This window comes from Aethalodelphis obliquidens, unplaced genomic scaffold (assembly GCF_003676395.1).
Source record: "Aethalodelphis obliquidens isolate GAN/ISIS:26980383/991018 unplaced genomic scaffold, ASM367639v1 scaffold97, whole genome shotgun sequence".
Classification (NCBI taxonomy): domain Eukaryota; kingdom Metazoa; phylum Chordata; class Mammalia; order Artiodactyla; family Delphinidae; genus Aethalodelphis; species Aethalodelphis obliquidens.
Window position 1 is genome coordinate 1657540 of NW_020838041.1, and position 16854 is coordinate 1674393.

Here is a 16854-nt window from a genome sequence, read left to right on the forward strand (position 1 = left end):
AAAAAAAAAAAAAAAAAAAGGATTTCTTTCAAATGCTGAATTATGAAGGAGTGTTGATTGTATGGGTAGAAATAGCTAGAAGAGTACATCTTCTGTCTTCCGGACTATGGCTCTAACGTGGAAAAATGTTTGAAGTCCACTGTGTATTGCAAATACAATACCTTGTTTACTAAATGTACATTTATATTCTCAAATGTTACCCTTTCTTTTTTCTCTTAGAAATAATCTCTCCCAGAGTCCGTAGGAAAGTTGTACAACACGAACCAAAGCTGAGTACGTCGGACTGAGTTGGACTGTTTGTCACTCACTCTGCCACAGAATAATATTTTAACTGGCTCAGCTAATATGGGATCCAAGTTCGTAAAAGTTTGAAATCAAATCATTGAATGCAAATACGGTCTTCATCCCAAAGACGATAAGAATGCCTTTAAGCTAATATTTTTAACAAGAACGGTTGGACAGCCTCTCTTGTAAATTTTATCATACCTGAGGCAGTTTTCCTCATTCGATTAGCTGGAAAGCTGAATTTATCCTGAGGCAAACCAGACATGGAGGCCAGGCTAAATTCAACAACTGGAGCTTAAGTTTGGCTTAATATATCCCCACTTGCATCTGCCTGTTTAATTCTCTTTCATATGATAACGTTGGTTTATTCATAGGCCTGACTTGCCTACGAACGAACTGAAACCCATACCTTATTCGAAGAGAATAAGATAGCTTAGCCAAGACGGCAGACTTTTCCTGAGTGGAAATCAAAAATGCAAACGTACGATTCAAAAACTGTTTTAGAACGTGACGACGAGAGTGTGGTGCGGAGCTTTTCTCTGAAGAAGGACAGCTTTTTATGCATGTGGACATTTCCTATTCTGAGGGGACAGATGGTCTTTATAACAAGATAAGGACCCAGGCTCCCAAGGCCGGCCGGCCAGGGCAGCTGCAACTCGAAATGCTACCTATTTTATCAAAACATTGTATGTATTTGCCCTTCATATTAAGTCTGTTTGACAGACAGCTTTATTTGAAATTTAGGGGGAAACCGGGAAATTGTCTCATCCTGTGCCCCTTTAAATTCTGTTTCCTGGTTCAAAATATTCCATCGATTCCCAGCCAGAGACCTTTTTTTTTTTTTTCCCTTTCATTCTCCATGCATTTTTATGTGGCTTTCAGTATCAAGTGGCATGTAGAGGTTGATAAAACTCACAATCTGTTTCGATTCTTGATCTTAAAACCCCTGTAGGATAGCCTTCCTTCCTCATTTGTATCCCTCGGAATTCTGCAAAACAAATTGCAAATGTATATAGAGAAGGAAAATAATGAATGTCGTATGTCAGCGGTCGGTCCCTGACGTAGCACACAGCCCCCAGATAGACTTTTCTCAACATCTTCAGATTACCTACCACTTCACAACATCAAACAAACCAGATGGTCTTCCTTCTCCTACACATTGAACTCAGTTTCTTCAATTTTGTATCGAATTGTGAAATTATTTTGAGTCAAAAATTCCTCATTGTTCAGAGAGGAATGATAGAAAATGTGTTCTACTATTATAGCTGAAATTGGTTATGAGTGTAACCAAGTGAGGAACTCTGAAGCTGCCTAAGGGTCTAGTAGCTGGGACTTGGGCTCATACGAGGTGTTCAGTCCTTCCTAGGGAGTTACTCTGCATATGGTTCATATTCATGGGACCTAAATTCAAAGTAGCAAGTTTCCTAGGATCTATATTGGGCATCTGGGCTTCCCCGAGGATGCCGTCTAGGAGGAGAGGCAGGAAACAGGGACTGTAGGTTCAGGAAGGCCTTCCAGACACAAACAAGGCGAAGATGGATGTGTGTAAATTAATGTGAAAATGTATTCTCGTTTAACAAGGGTGAAGGGGGTTCGACTTGGTCCAGGCACCGTGCTAGGCCTGGGGAGGGTGACCGTTCCCAAGGTCGAGATCCCTGTCTTCACAGTTGACAGGTAATCAGGTGACATCCAGCGCCCCCTGTGATGGGCAAACAGAGATGGGCTTGGGGGAGGCTTCCTGGAGGCCAGAATGTCGGTGCCAAGGCTGGGGGACATTGGTCTGAAAATCGGTGCAGGAAAATTAGGAGCTGGGACAGGCTCCCAGAAACCAGGGAATGGAGCGTGTGGTGTTAACACACCCAGGTTTGCGATGCCCACTAGCCATTCAGGCAGGGTGTCCAGGAAGTGGTTGGATCTGCAGAACTGCAGCCTTGAGCCTGGGGCCTTGAGTGCGCGGGGAGGGTGGACTGGCGCAGCAGAGGAAATAAACGTTCTACACGCAGAAGGTGCAAAGGAGGCAAGAAACGCCGGCTGCCTTGGCGCTGCGGGCAAAGCACCCAGCCAGGATCCCCACTGAGACAGTGTCCCTAGAAAGCACAACGCAGGGTGGAGTTGGTGCTTTTTGTTTACGATTATGAAACAGTTCTGCAGGAAACAGAGTCTGCCGTGAATTTTGATATGGAAGCATAACGGCATGTCAAAGGCCCCCAGAAAAAAGAAGAAAAAAAGGAAAGAAAGATTTTGGTTTAGGGCCAAGCAGTATTTAACCAAGAAGTGTATTCTTTCATTCATCCCTCACATATTTAGTGAGAGTTTTCTCTGTGCTGTGCACTGGCCTAGATGCTGGGGCTCAGCTGCAAATTAGACCAAGTCCCGACCTTCACAGCTTTCCTTCTTCATTTTTATTTATTTATTTGGCTGCGTCGGATTTTAGTTGCAGCGCGCGGGATCTTCGTTGAGGCACGAGGGCCCTTCGCTGCAGCGCACGGGCTTCTCTCTAGTTGCGGCGCGTGGGTTTTCTCTTCTCTAGTTGTGGCGGGCAGGCTCCAGGGCAAGTGGGCTCTGTAGTTGTGGCATGCGGCTCTAGTTGAGACACACGAGCTCAGTAGTTGTGGCTCGTGTGCTCAGTAGTTGTGGCACGTGGGCTTAGTTACCCCGCAGCATGTGGGATCTTAGTTCCCTGACCAGGGATCGAACCTGCGTCCCCTGCATTGCAAGGTGGATTATTCTTTCCCACTGGACCACCAGAGAAGTCCCACAGCTTTCCTTCTTGTGAGGATGACAGGCAAGTATAACAGTTAGACAAATAACCGTATACTGTAAAGTCAGTCAAGCATCAGGAAGAACGTACAGTTTAGGGATGTGAGGGAAGAAGAAACACAAAATGGATAGCGGTCACTCTATGGCCTCAGGAATTGGTCCATGGAAGGAATACACAGGTAACCTGGAGGGGGTCGGTGGCCATCTGGTTCTGCAGAGCAGTGGATTCTCAGGTGTCTGTTACATTATGTATAATAACCTACACGTACAGTACATTATTCAGTGTTTAATTGAACATAAAATGTCTTTTTTTTTAATTGAAGTATAGTCGATCTACGATGTGTTAGTTTCTGCTGTACAGCAAAGCGACAGAGTTATATGTATATACACATTCTTTTTCATACTCTTGTCCATTATGGTTTATCCCAGGACACTGACTGTAGTTCCCTGTGCTATGGTAGGACCTTGTTGTTTATCCATCCTGTATATAATAGCTTACAATGTGCCGACCCCACCCTCCCACTCCACCCCTCCCCCAACCCCCTCCCCCTTGGCAACCACCGGTCTGTTCTCTACAGAACATAAAATTTCTCGCCTTCGCCGCTTTTAAGGGTACAGTTCAGAGGTATTAAGTCCATTGACGTTGTTGTCCAACCAATCTCCCAAACTCTTTCCATTTTGCAAAACTGAAACTCTGTACCCATTAAATTACCCCCATTTCCCGCTCCCCCCAGGCCCTGGCACGCGCCCTTCTGCTTCTGTCTCCATGAATTTGACTGCTCTGGGTACCTTAGATAAGTGAAAGCATACAGTGTGTGTCTTTTTGTGACTGGCGTATTTCACCTGGCATAATGTCCTAAAGGTTCATCCACGACGTCAGCCTTGTTGTCCACGTTGTATCAGAACGTCCCTCCTTCTCAAGGCTGCTCACTATTCCATTGTATGTAGTGACCACATTTTGTTTATCTCTTTACCCAGTAATGGGCACTTGGGTGGCTTCCACCTTTTGGCTACCGTGAACTGTGTGTCTGTGAACAGACACGGGGCACGCATAGGTCTTGCACACGTGGCATATATTTTTAAGGCAGAGTCAGGAGCCAGAGTGATCAGATAGTGGGGCAGCGCTGTTTTAGAAATGGTTCTCCACAGAGGCTTCTCCAAGGGGCTGATGTGTGAGCGGAGTTTCGGGTGACATGAGGGAGAGAGCCCCACACGATCGGGAAGAACCATCCCAAATGCAGGAACAGCAAGTGTGAGGTCCCGAGGCAGAAACAAGCAAGAGGACCGCTGTGTCCAGAGAGGAGCCCGGCAGAGATGTGGTCTCAGGGTTAGACTGGGGCAAGGATGTCCGACTTATCCTGAGAAGGACATGTCTGTAAACTCACGGAACAGTGTTTTGTTCGACGCATTTAAGTGACGCCGTTTGTATCCAATCTATAATCTGTAGACTTCCGGAAAGGGTGCCTGACCCGTGTCAGCACCCAGAGGCAGCTTTGCAACTTCTGCAAGCTTTGTCCTCAAGTCCATGCAAAAGCTACACCCTTCCTTGTAAAGGGGGGCGCTGCTAGGACATAAATGAATTCAGGTACCATTTACCTGTGGCGCGGTGTGTCAAATCATGGCTGCATACTAAACAGTTTGAAATAATTTGTAATTCAGGCCAAAAACCATCTTGGAGAATTGAAGTCCTATCCGGACTGTTGAGTGAAAACGCAGGTGATGGGGTGGGTGCAGGGCGATGCTTGTCCCTACTTGTTTGTTGGCGACACCAATCCAGCACCTTCCTTCCAAAATTTGGGCTCATAATCACGCAGTTGTAGACTCAGAGCTGGGTGACAAGAGATCGTCAAGTCCAGCCCTTGCCCTTCACAGGCCAGGAAACTTGAGGCCCCAAAGAGTGACATGCTCGTGATCTCACAGTTGGGAGACAGAATCAGGACTAGAAATCACGACATTTGATTAGTGAGGAATGTTCTTCTCCTTTGGGAGAAAAACCACTGCCCCTTGGGGGTGACATATTATGAACGCAAAACTGACAAAAGGGCAGGCCACTGCGGGTGACATTCTTTATGCAATGGTATTTCCTGAGCCTGTACTTTTCAGCAACCATGTGAGGCACTGCATTAGTAGCCTTTTGTCCAGAGTGTCATATGTGTTTGGGGAAATTGGGCTTCAAAATTAAGAAAACACGGTGGAATATCTTTAACTGAAACTTAAGCCTTGGCCATGTTTTCCTGAATACCCCTTGTGATTGAGGATAGGATAAACTTGCAAGTAATCCCTCTACCTTCCATTAATTTTGGAAAACTGCAACATCAGAGATTCTGTTTTGTCCATGCAACTTTATGGCAGGAAAACGATCACATTGCTGTGTAGAAAGGTTACCTTCCAGGTGTGTATTGGAAGCAAACAAAATCTTCAAATTTTATCAGTAAAATTATAAGAAACATAAGGCCCCGTGAGTATACAATGCTTGTACACTTTTTAAAGTTTATTCATATTTAAGGTATCATTTTACTCTTCAGCGATCCTAAGAATTATTTCCCCATTTTGCAGATGGAAAAACTGGCTCAGAGGGGACTGAGTGACTTGCTTGAAACTAGATTAGACCACCATTCCTGTCAAAAATCAAGTGGCTTTCAGACTTTTTAAATTGATGAAACCCTCTTTTCTAAATATAAAGCAGGTTAGAATGGAGAAAGTTACTTCGTAGTCCCAGCACCTCCACAGCCCCGGTGGCAAGGGCTGGGCTCGGGCGTGCCCAGAAAAGGCCCCCTGGAGGGCGCCTATGACGCTGGACTCTACTCAGTGTCAGCTGTGACTATTTTTAACCATGATCTGTGGCATTAAGACGATTACAGTGTGTAATACGTCAATGTAAGTGTCAGGAGTATGTTATTTCATTCAAATTCTCTGAAAATTTCATTCAGGGATTATGAGACCCTTTAGAAACTGAACTATTGGACCAACTAGCACACCCCTTTCTCCAACCCCCGCAGGTGGCAGGAACTTGTGGGCTGTGACGTGGGGAGAAAGCTCTGGGACTGAGATGTCCCGAGCCCTTTGGGGCTCAGGTCCCACCTCTGTGATCCCGTGGGGCAGAGCCCAGGGGTTTCGAGGGAGACACCAATTCCAGCTCAGGACATGTGTGACTCACTGAACCCCTCTCAGCCTGTTTCTTTCCCTGGAAAATGAGAATCATACCTTTCCTGTAAGATTCTTAACAGTATTAAATGAGATACGTAAAAAGAATCCTGTGCACGTTGACAAGCACTTGCTAAATGTCAGCCGCTCCCCCATTCTCTGGGTGTGTCCTTACCTTAGAGATCATGGAAAAGCTGTTTAATCTCTCTGAGTCTAAATGTCATAACACCTGTAATGCCTTCTCAAGAAAGAATCCTTGGCGAGTTGGCTGTGTCCAGAATCCCACCACTGACCCCTTCTCTGTCCACACGATCCCACCGACTCCGGGGGTTTCATCCATCACCTGTCCGCTGACGGCTCCCGGATCTGGACACCAGGCCTGCCTCTCTGCTGCGTCCAGACCTGTATCTCCAGCCGTCTCCCCTACCTCCCTAGGGAATGTCCCACATGCTCCTTAAACTCAACCATGGCTGCCCCTCCAGTCTGCTCCAACTCCTGCTGGAGGGATGGCCACCACCTGCCTGCCTGCCTGGTGTCATCCAGGACCTTTGCTCGCGATTAATCCGGGGCCAGCAAGTTCTGTTGAGTCGCCCATCTTGATGCCTTTCGAGTCCATCCCCACCCCCATGGCCACCGCGCTTGTCACCTGTATTCCTGCGAGAGCCTCTCCACACACCTGCTCTTTCTGACTCAGAGAGTTGACCGCATCCTTCCTTCTTAAGATGTTGCAATGCTTCTGCACGGCTTCCAGAACAAAATGCAGACTCTCGCCCTTCACAGTCCTAAACCTTAGGGTCCATCCTTACTTCACACCCTGCTCTCCTCCATGGAAGGTAAGCCGCTTTGCGGGGCTCCAAGGACCCCGTTTCCTGTCTCAGAGGCTTGGTGTGGGGATCGCCGTCTCCTGCCACCTTTTCCTCCCCGTGTTGCTCAGCTCACCCGTTTCTCAAAACCTCTCAGGTGTCACTTCCCCCAAGAACCCTTCTTGCCCCCAGGCCCTGGGTTAGGTGCCCATCCTGTGTGTGTGTCAAGGGCACCCACTTCTTGTCTCTGAAGCACTGGACACAGAGATGGTGTCTTTTATTCCTCTACCTTCAACACCTGGCACAGGGCTCTTTGAATGAATGAATGAATTCATGGACTGTGTATACATAAGGTATGAAAGAATAAGTGAAGCAGAGTAGCATGTTTTGTAACTTAGGAAGCACCAACCAGTTGGAAGGGCTTCTTTCTACATACAGAAATAATACGTATGCTGTCTGTCCACATTTTTACACACAGTTCCTGTTGAAGAGTTGCATTTTCTTGTTAGTAATTTATATATGAAGACATTGAATTGTATGTTCTGGTCGCTAAAAACAGCTCTTGGCTAATACTCATACACGTGTGCACACATGTACACACACACACATTTATGTAAAGGACTTACCAGTAATTAATTTAAAATCTTGAGTTTAAGTTTTACTGGAAGCAGAGTAGAATCTAATCTCAGGCATCTGCACTGAAAGTGTCCTGTCTGCCCATCTCCGACCCCTAAAGAGCCCTCACTATTAAGCGAACTTGGTTCATATGAAAAGAGCCAGCATGTTGCTATCCGGAAGTTCCTACAAAATTATTTATACAGGGCTCCCCTGGTGGCGCAGTGGTTGAGAGTCCGCGTGCCGATGCAGGGGACACGGGTTCGTGCCCCGGTCCGGGAAGATCCCACATGCCGCGGAGCGGCTGGGCCCGTGAGCCATGGCCGCTGAGCCTGCGCGTCCGGAGCCTGTGCTCCGCAACGGGAGAGGCCACAACAGGGAGAGGCCCGCGTACCGCAAAAAAAAAAAAAAAAGAAAAAGAAAAATGATTTATACAAATTATTTAAATATAGCCCTTTAAAACTAATTTTAAAATGAATTCCTTAGAGAAAATTCATTTCCTTTCTCCTTTGCTGTCGTATCAAAGGAAATGGTCTTCTGAGGACAAATTGTGAGCCAGTTTACAGATGTCACCCCTCCAAAAGCCCCAGGGGAAAGAAGTGTCCTCCGGGTGCAGAATGGTACCTCTTTTCCCCACTTTTGTATCTTTGAAAGGACAGGATGAGATTTTTTTCCCCACGTGTGGAAAGTGAGCAAACATAATTATATTATTGGACCATTTGAGTCTCCCGGCCCCCCAGCCTCCTTGCTCAGCAAAGGACCGGTCTCTGAAAAGAGTGTGCTGACCGGGAGGATTTACAGCCCGTGCCGCATGGCAGGTACCAGGGAGATAGAAATCAGTATCTTCATCTTCAGAAAGAGCCTGAATGCCACGTAATGACTGAAAAGCCAGCTGTAATATATTCAAGAAGACCTAAGGGTTTACTTTCCACTAAGGATGGAAAAAAAATCTGAGTACCCCACTGTGAGCTTATCATAATGCTGCCTCACATAAAAAGTTGGTAATTAGTCCCTGAGTGAATAAAGTAGAATGGATGATAAGAGATTGATACTTAGAGGAGAAGCTCAAAATGATTTTGCCAGTCATCAAAATTTAAAGGCGCTGGAGAAAGGGTTGGATGCCTCTGTCTGTTTACATACTGTTTCCAACTCAGAATCTGTAATGATAGGGTTCATTAACTTGCGTTTCTAAATTGTATTAAGATGAAGTTTACATAAACGTCAAAGAAAAACGTAGTGTGCCGAACGCGGGAGACTTTGGGATGAAGCACCACAGAAGAGCTGGGGGGAAATCGTTCATTCGCGAATTTCCTGTGTTATGGACTCCTGGTAGGGATGAGCTAAGACTCCCAAGCGTGCCAGCACCCATTCATCAGAGGAGGGCTTGGTTGGTAGGGGAGCACCCCAGAGGAAATGGTGAAGGTTTTAAATGTATTTTATGTTTAGTTTTTCAGGAAAGGGCATTGAGTAGCATCAAAAGGAATTCTATGAGCATTGTGGGAGCACATTTAAATTTCTGGACTCTTCCTAAAAAGTACATACAAGTGAGCTACGTGAAAGAGAAAATTCCAAGTCTTCCGAGAGGTGGTGGCATCTGTGTTTTGGAACTTCTCCATTGGCTTTTTTATTAATTCACAATTTTTTTTTTTGGTTTTGATTTTTGTTTTTGTTTTTGTTTTTGCGGTACGCGGGCCTCTCACTGTTGTGGCCTCTCCCGTTGCGGAGCACAGGCGCCGGATGCGCAGGCTCAGCGGCCACGGCTCACGGGCCCAACCGCTCCGCGGCATGTGGGATCTTCCCGGACCGGGGCACGAACCCGTGTCCCCTGCATCAGCACGTGGACTCTCAACCACTGCGCCACCAGGGAAGCCCTTAATTCACAATTTTTAAAGGTTATATTCCATTTATAGTTATTATAAGATATTGGCTATATTCCTTCTGTTGTACGATGTATCCTTGTAGCTTATTTATTTTGTACGTAGGAGTTTGTACCTCTGAATTCCCAGCCCCGATCCTGCCCCTCCCCCTTCCCTCTCCCCACTAGTAAACCACTAGTTTGTTCTCTGTATCTGTGAGTCTGTTTCTTTTTTGTTATATTAATATTCACTAGTTTGTTGTAGTTTTTAGATTCCACATATAAGTGATATCATTACAGTATTTGTCTTTCTCTGACTGACATGTTTCACTTAGCGTAATACCCTTCACGTCCATCCACGTTGTTGCAAATAGCAGAATTTTATTCTTTTTTATGGCTGAGTAATATTCCATTGTATATATGTACCACATTTTCTTTATCCATTCATCTATTGATGGGCGCTTAGGTTGCCTCCATATTTTGGCCATTGTAAATAATGTGCTATGAACATTGAGGTGTATGTATCTTTTCAAATTATTGTTTCCATTTTTTTCAGATATATACCCAGGAGTGGAATTTCTGGGTCATGCAATATAGTTCTAGTTTTAGTTTTTTGAGAAATCTCCATCCTGTTTTCCACAGCAATGGCCACACCAATTTACGTTCCCCATAGTGGAAAAACCAAGGTCTGCCTGTCAGACCGAAAATGAAAGACACTCAGGAACCCAGGGGCTCACAAAAGAATTCACCACAGGATTCTTTGAACAGAACACACTATTACATTTAAAATATTTCAGGGAGAGGTCTATTGTATAAATCACTTTTTGAAAGCTGCTCTCAAATTAGAAAAAGAGAGGAGATAGACTTATAAGATACGTAACAGCTGTAAGATACATAACAGCTAATGTAATAGGTCATTTTATAACCAATCAACCTTGGACAAATACACCACTAATATAAAGCAAACATTAATTGGAGAAATCCCTGGGGAAGCCTTGACTAAAACATATAATATATAACATGTCACCCGAAGATGCTGGCAGTGTACATAGGGAAATGGACGATTAATAAAGGAGGGCAAGATGCAGTGAGAGAGACAGGAGCTGAAAGAGATAAGCCAGAGCAATGATCCAGGAACTTCTTGGTCGGTGAATGAGAGTAATTCAATCAAAATCTTTTTCTTTCTTTCCTTCCTTTTTCTGGGGGCCCGTGCCGCGTGGCTCGTGGGATCTTAGCCCCCGACCAGGGATTGAACCCACGCCCCCTACCGTGGAAGGGCGGAGTCTTAACCACTGCACCACCAGGGAAATCCCTCTTTCTTTCTTTTTTTGACCTTGTAGCTTACATATCAGAATCATTGCCACTAAATTACAAATTGCCTTTACAGACATGGAAAACAAAATAGACATTCAGTTAGTAAGTGCCTTTGGGGCAGCTAGCAGCATAACTTTTTTTGTGTTCAATGGTAAACACATTAAAAACACAGTCTTTTCTTTCAGAAGGAAAATTGCATGTATTTTTAAACTTTGGGGAGAAAGGTGGCGGTTTGGACCAGTATTCACAGAAATTATCCAGCACATGCTGATCTGAAGATTTTAATGATTATATGTACTAATAGTAAGTGAATGAACCAGAACTTACGATCCATCCTTTGTTTTATGTTTGTTAGCAGTTGTCTGTTTTTTGTTTTTGTTTTTCTTAACAGAATCCCATAATTTATCACAGAAGGTTGAACCTCATTCTCAAAAAATACATTTATCAAAAAAAGAAGGTCTCAAAAACAACTTTCTGAAAAGACTATTATTCGTTTATCTTGCATTTCATTCCGTGCAAATTCCTCCCCTATAAACTTCTGTGACTATTGCTAGCTTTTCTTGCTGTGAGAATATCTTTCATTGTAGCATAAAATAGTGTGCTCCGTTTCGATTGTTTTCCTACAACTGTGTTAAAATCACTGTAACACTGGAAGTTGCTTGTTTGGGGATTTTTTTTTTTTTTCAACTTCTTAATGGTAAATAAAAGAGAAAACTAAATTTTTCCTTACGTTTCTTGTTTAAGTTTAAATGTTTTCTTTAGGTTGAGTGGAGGGTAAAGGGAAACAACGCTAAGAAGTTGGTCAGAATTCAGATGAACTGTTTTTGCATTACCCGGTCTCTGCTGGGAAGCTTTAGGAAGGACTGATGTCTGTAAGCAGAGGGTGAGCGTCTGAAAGTATAAGAGCATGGCATTTTTCCGTCATCTGGCCAGGTATAGCGTAGTCAAGGTACTTCCAGTTTACATTTTGTAATTTTGAACCAAATATAACTAATATTTCTAAGTATTTGAAATAACTTAAAATAACTTTTAAGACATTTTAGATGAGATAGATGGAAACTGCTTTATTAACTGTCAAGTACCACCTGGGTACACCGTCCAGTGGGTTACAATTTAAATGTCAGTTTCAATGCCACAGGAAGGCATGAGCTCGTAGCGTAGCATTTGTCTGTTTGTACATCTCATTGATAAATAATCAGATATTTCTGATTCTCCCGTCGTACTTTGACATAGATGTGATCCCAAATGCTCACACTATGTCGGTACTAATTCCCCACTGTTTTTAATTTGGGCCAGAGATTTGGGGACGGAAAGGGGGAAGCATGTTTCATGCAAAGTTACGGCTCAAAATGTAAACACTGAAATCATCCTGGACACATTTCAACAGCAGATGTAAGGCAGCCTATTGTAACAGCATTTAGAGATACCAAAGTGGACCCGCACATACACACAGGCTAAGGTTAACAACACAGAGAGCCGAAAATATTGGATAAGAGTTATTTTGGGAACTCTTAACTGAGTTTAGCACACTTAACCTTTTAGTCATAGTATTATGTGGTTTTCTATAGAATCGTTCTTATTTATTTTTCTCCAGTTAGAAAATAAAGCGGGGGGAGGGGTGGATGCATCTGTGTACCTTCTTACCTTCTTAGCATGGATGTCTGTAAACACACACACACATCCATGCCTTTCTTCCAGAGGCTTCTATATACACGTTGTGTAAAAGTTGTACAGTTAACATAAATGAACTCCACAAGAGAAATTCCACCACCACCGTTTTCCCTTGCTCACTGTCTGTGTGTGTGTGGGTGTCGGTCTGTCTTTTGACTCTGTTTCCCCCTATCCAGCATTTATGAGGACCTATAAGGCAGAGCATCTCCAGGAGTTAGGCTGGGTGGATTGCCTGCGTCCGTCTCCTCTGTGTGAGCGACTCATTCCAGAAGGAAAAAAAAAAGTGAAGTATCAGACTTTAGAAACCACATTCAGGTTAGAGGGTGCCGGCCATCCTGGCTTGAATTCTGCCTAAAGGACAAGGCTTTCATTTGATAAAGATCATTAGTCAGCGAGACATATATTTTAGAGAGTTCCCAGCAGCGACTGTTCCTCTGGCAGTCACTGGAGTGTACAGATGGTTCATTAGCATAGGCTAGACAAGTCAAAGGCTTTCAGAATCATTTAGAAAATGTCAAACAGAAACAAGAACCCTGTCACTTTTTATTAGAATTAACTACATCATACCCTGGACACAGATTTCACCTTGGGTCAGAAAAATTAATACAGAATTCTATGAATTGTGTCATATACTGGGTTAAGATAGGTCTTCCTAGAGGGACTCATTTGCTGGCAATATATTATGATCTCTCTGCTTCAGGAATCCTTAAACCTTTCCTTTTGTGAGATATGAAAAGAATTGACCTTGCTCAGAATCCATTGGTGTCTAATTGATTTGGAGGTGTAGGCAGAATTTCAACAAGACATTCTTCTAAAGCTCTTTTGTGATCGTTTTCCCGGGAAGCTTGGTGAGTGGGGCTGACTGAATATCGAGCATTGTAGCAAGTCTGCTTTATGTCGGGAGGAAAATACCTCCTTTAACTGAACACGCTGCTGGGGTAAACAGGAATTAAAACATCATTGAATTATTGTGGGTTTTTTTTTTTTTTTTTTTTTTAAATCCAGATGTCAAAAACCTGGAGAACTTCCAGCTGGTCGAAGGTGTCCAGGAGCAAGTTAACGCTGCCCTGCTGGACTATACGATGTGCAACTACCCGCAGCAAACAGAGAAATTCGGGCAGCTGCTACTCCGACTACCTGAGATCCGGGCCATGAGCGTGCAGGCCGAGGAATACCTCTACTACAAGCACCTGAACGGGGACGTCCCCTACAACAACCTGCTGATTGAAATGTTGCATGCAAAACGGGCTTAGTTACAGCCCCTAGGAGCGCGGCTTCCAAAACACAAAGAGATTGGTGGGGGGAAAGAAGAACAGGAAGAAAGGGAAAAAAATAAAATAAAATACTCTGAATGGCTCCAAGCAACACGAATGAAACACTTGGTTTAAAGATATTGAATTTAATAAAGCATAATAAATACTTCATAGCCAATAAGTGATGAATCAGGGTATTTGTATTGCAGACTGTGAATCAAAGGCGTCACATCCCCAAAGAATTCCGCATAAAAGACGTTGGAACGGAGTGAATTGAACTCACGGGTGGATCCCAACACCACATCAGGATGAAAATGGACAGAACAGTTCTTGTATAGTGAAACTGATCTCCGCTGTGAAGGAATCTAGGAACCGATCTGTGTTAGCCATTAGGCTTTTGCAGCGGGGGATTTGAGCTTCCAGAATTCCTCCATGGTAAAGCGGAACTGAAACCGTTCTCAAGAGTTCGTCAGCTGCACCGATCGTAGCCCCTTCCCTCTTCCTTTCCAGGACGCAGCACCTTCTGTCCCGTGATCGAGGAATCTGTACTAAGGACTAGCGCTCAGCCACACCCACTAGTAGCTCCACCAAATGATGAAACGCCTAATCTTCAATGTCTGTGTCTTAGACCTGCAAACAGCTAATAAGAACAGTCTATGAATATGTTAGCTTGCCATTTTGACTATGTTCTGGTTTGTTTTGTCATGTGTTCATGTTAAAAAAAAAGAAAAAAAGCAGGCAGTATCCCTCTTCTGATCTTACCTAAAGCATTAATTAATATTAAGGGCAACGAGTACACACCTCGAAAGCCTTAGCTCTCGCATTGTAGGATTTCATAAAAATTTCCAGCAGAAAGGCTTGTTAGACTACATCAGCCTTTTTAACCATCCAGGTTTGTAGCTCATTAAAAAATACACCATGAAATGTATTTTGCTGGGATGTCAAGTAGTCACAGTTCTAACTAGTTTAAAACAAAACGGAAGCATGTTAAGCCACGCGAAGTAAAGGAAGGGATGCGCAGATAAATTGACTCGTTGCAATCGATCATCCCCTAAACGCAGAGAGGAAACGGTGATCTTTACGTATGGCCTGGAAAGATAGTAAAGTGATTCAGATCTTCCCCAAAAGGGAAGGGAAGAGAGTGATACTGACCTTTCTAAGTCTAAAAGTCTGCTGTTGAACAAATTGGAGGACAGAGAATTGCGAAACAAACTCTCCAAACGATGCTGTCAGTATTATTCACAGGCGATGCCACAGATACGGAAGTCTTGCCTTACTTCACAATTCTCAAAGGTAGCTGTGCAGATGTGGATCAACATTTGTTTAAAATAAAGTATTAATACTTTAAAGTCAAATAAAATAGAGTGTTTACATTCTTTAGGTCCTCTAGGGGGAGGGGGGAACGTGTGATAATGACAAAAGAGCTAAAGCAGTAATTACCTTAATGTTATTTTTCTGATTGGTAATTATTTTTAACAGTACTTAGTTATTATATGTCGTGAGACACTAAAATCAAAAACGGGAATCTCATTTCGACTTTAATTTTTTTTTGAGATTATCGGCGGCACAATCACTTGTAGAAACTGTAAAAAAAAAATGAAAGTTATCTCCTAGTCCCTTAATTTTTTCATAAATGTTTCTGGCTTTTGAATAGTTTATTTATATTGTATATCATAGTTTCAACTGTAGACAATTATGATGCTAATTTATTGTTCCTTGGTTTCGCCTTTGTCTGAGATAGCCAAGACTGAAGAAACCAAATATATGTGTTCATTGTAGCATGTCAAGTGAGCGGAACATAGTTCAGAGACAGAGAGGGGTCTTGATGAATTAAAATCATTCACTTGATTAAATGTCTGTAAATCTTCATAATTCTTACTGTAGTTTATTTAATATCTATTGTAAATTATGTGACTTGTAACCTCCTCTGTTTTCAAGTAAATTTAACAAGGGTGGAGTCTTACCTGGTTTTTCTTTCCAAGCGTTGTAAGTTGTATACCAAAGATATTAGTTATCACTTCCGTGTGTACAAAGAGGATTATTTTATTATTTTTATTAATCACCTCTAATACGCGTCCATGCGAAGGGTACCCATCAGCTAAGCCGGGCGTCCACAGCCCCGCGTGCAAAGCTCGGTCACCCGTGTCATCTCCGTGGCTCAGAGGACAATGGGAAAATAGAGTCCATACCCAAAGCAGTGAATAACACAGCGGCATCTTTGCTCTCCCCAGTTAAAAACCAGGTTGGAGGGGAAGAGTGTCAACAGTTAATGAAATGGTTCCATCAATGGGTACGGGACATGGGTGGAAGCAATTTTGAGATTTGGGGGATGGTTATCCGGAGGGTCCTTAACATTGCAAAAAAAATTGTAAAAAACAAATACATTGATGCCAAAAGTCCAGGTTTTAGAATGCCAGCCGCTTGGCGTCCGTGGCCCATGCGAAGCGCGCGAGCGGATTTTCTCTAGTGTTCGTCGTTAAGTGGCTTACAACCAGACATTGGCTTAGCAACTGCTTCATCAACTACAGGATGTATTAGTTAAAGCAGACTCAAATATGAAGGTTTGGGCTTGGCCTGTTGATTATCGTTAGTCTATGTTTATAAACAGAAAGTCTGTCATGTCTGAATATTTGTCTTAGAGATCTTCTGCTGCTCCCTTGGATCTGAACCCATGCAATGTTTAGAGTGTGAAGTTGGTTCCTTGTTGACAATACTTACTGTATCAGTGAAATCAAATTGTCCTGTTGGTTCTTGCCAGGAATTTCTCAACAAAATGGAATTTTTTTTCAGTATTTCAATAAATGTTGATATGCCCAGCCTGATCATTTTTAGAAGTTTTTATGGTGTCCTCATTCTGTTGGGTTCTAAAGCTTCTACGTAACTGAGATCCTCGACTAGGAATGGAATTCCAAACGAAGAGATACTTTTCCTTCCCTAGATGCTTTCTCAGGTGGTCCACTGTCCTTAGTTGGATACTTGAAGCACTGAACTCAATCTGTGCATCACCTCTCCACACATGAAACAAAGCAATTTGTATCATTAACTGTTACAACTGTTGGCAGAAATCTCTTACGATATCTGTCTTTGTAGAGCTCACTGTGCCCTAGTCACGTGGCCAGGTGTTTCGTTAACTCACTTAATCCTCAGATCAGCT

The 16854-nt window shown here is 43.4% G+C and overlaps 1 protein-coding gene across 1 annotated transcript in view; it reads left to right on the forward strand.

Moving 5' to 3' along the window:
• The window catches only part of LOC113614464 (nuclear receptor subfamily 5 group A member 2-like), a 64999-nt gene extending 48489 nt beyond the window's left edge, over positions 1–16510 (forward strand). Inside the window, exon 5 of the mRNA XM_027095998.1 lies at positions 13453–16510. Coding sequence (XP_026951799.1) covers positions 13453–13700 — 248 coding nt within the window. The 3' untranslated portion in view covers positions 13701–16510. The remainder of the gene's footprint in view (positions 1–13452) is intronic.
• The last annotated feature ends 344 nt before the right edge of the window (positions 16511–16854 follow it).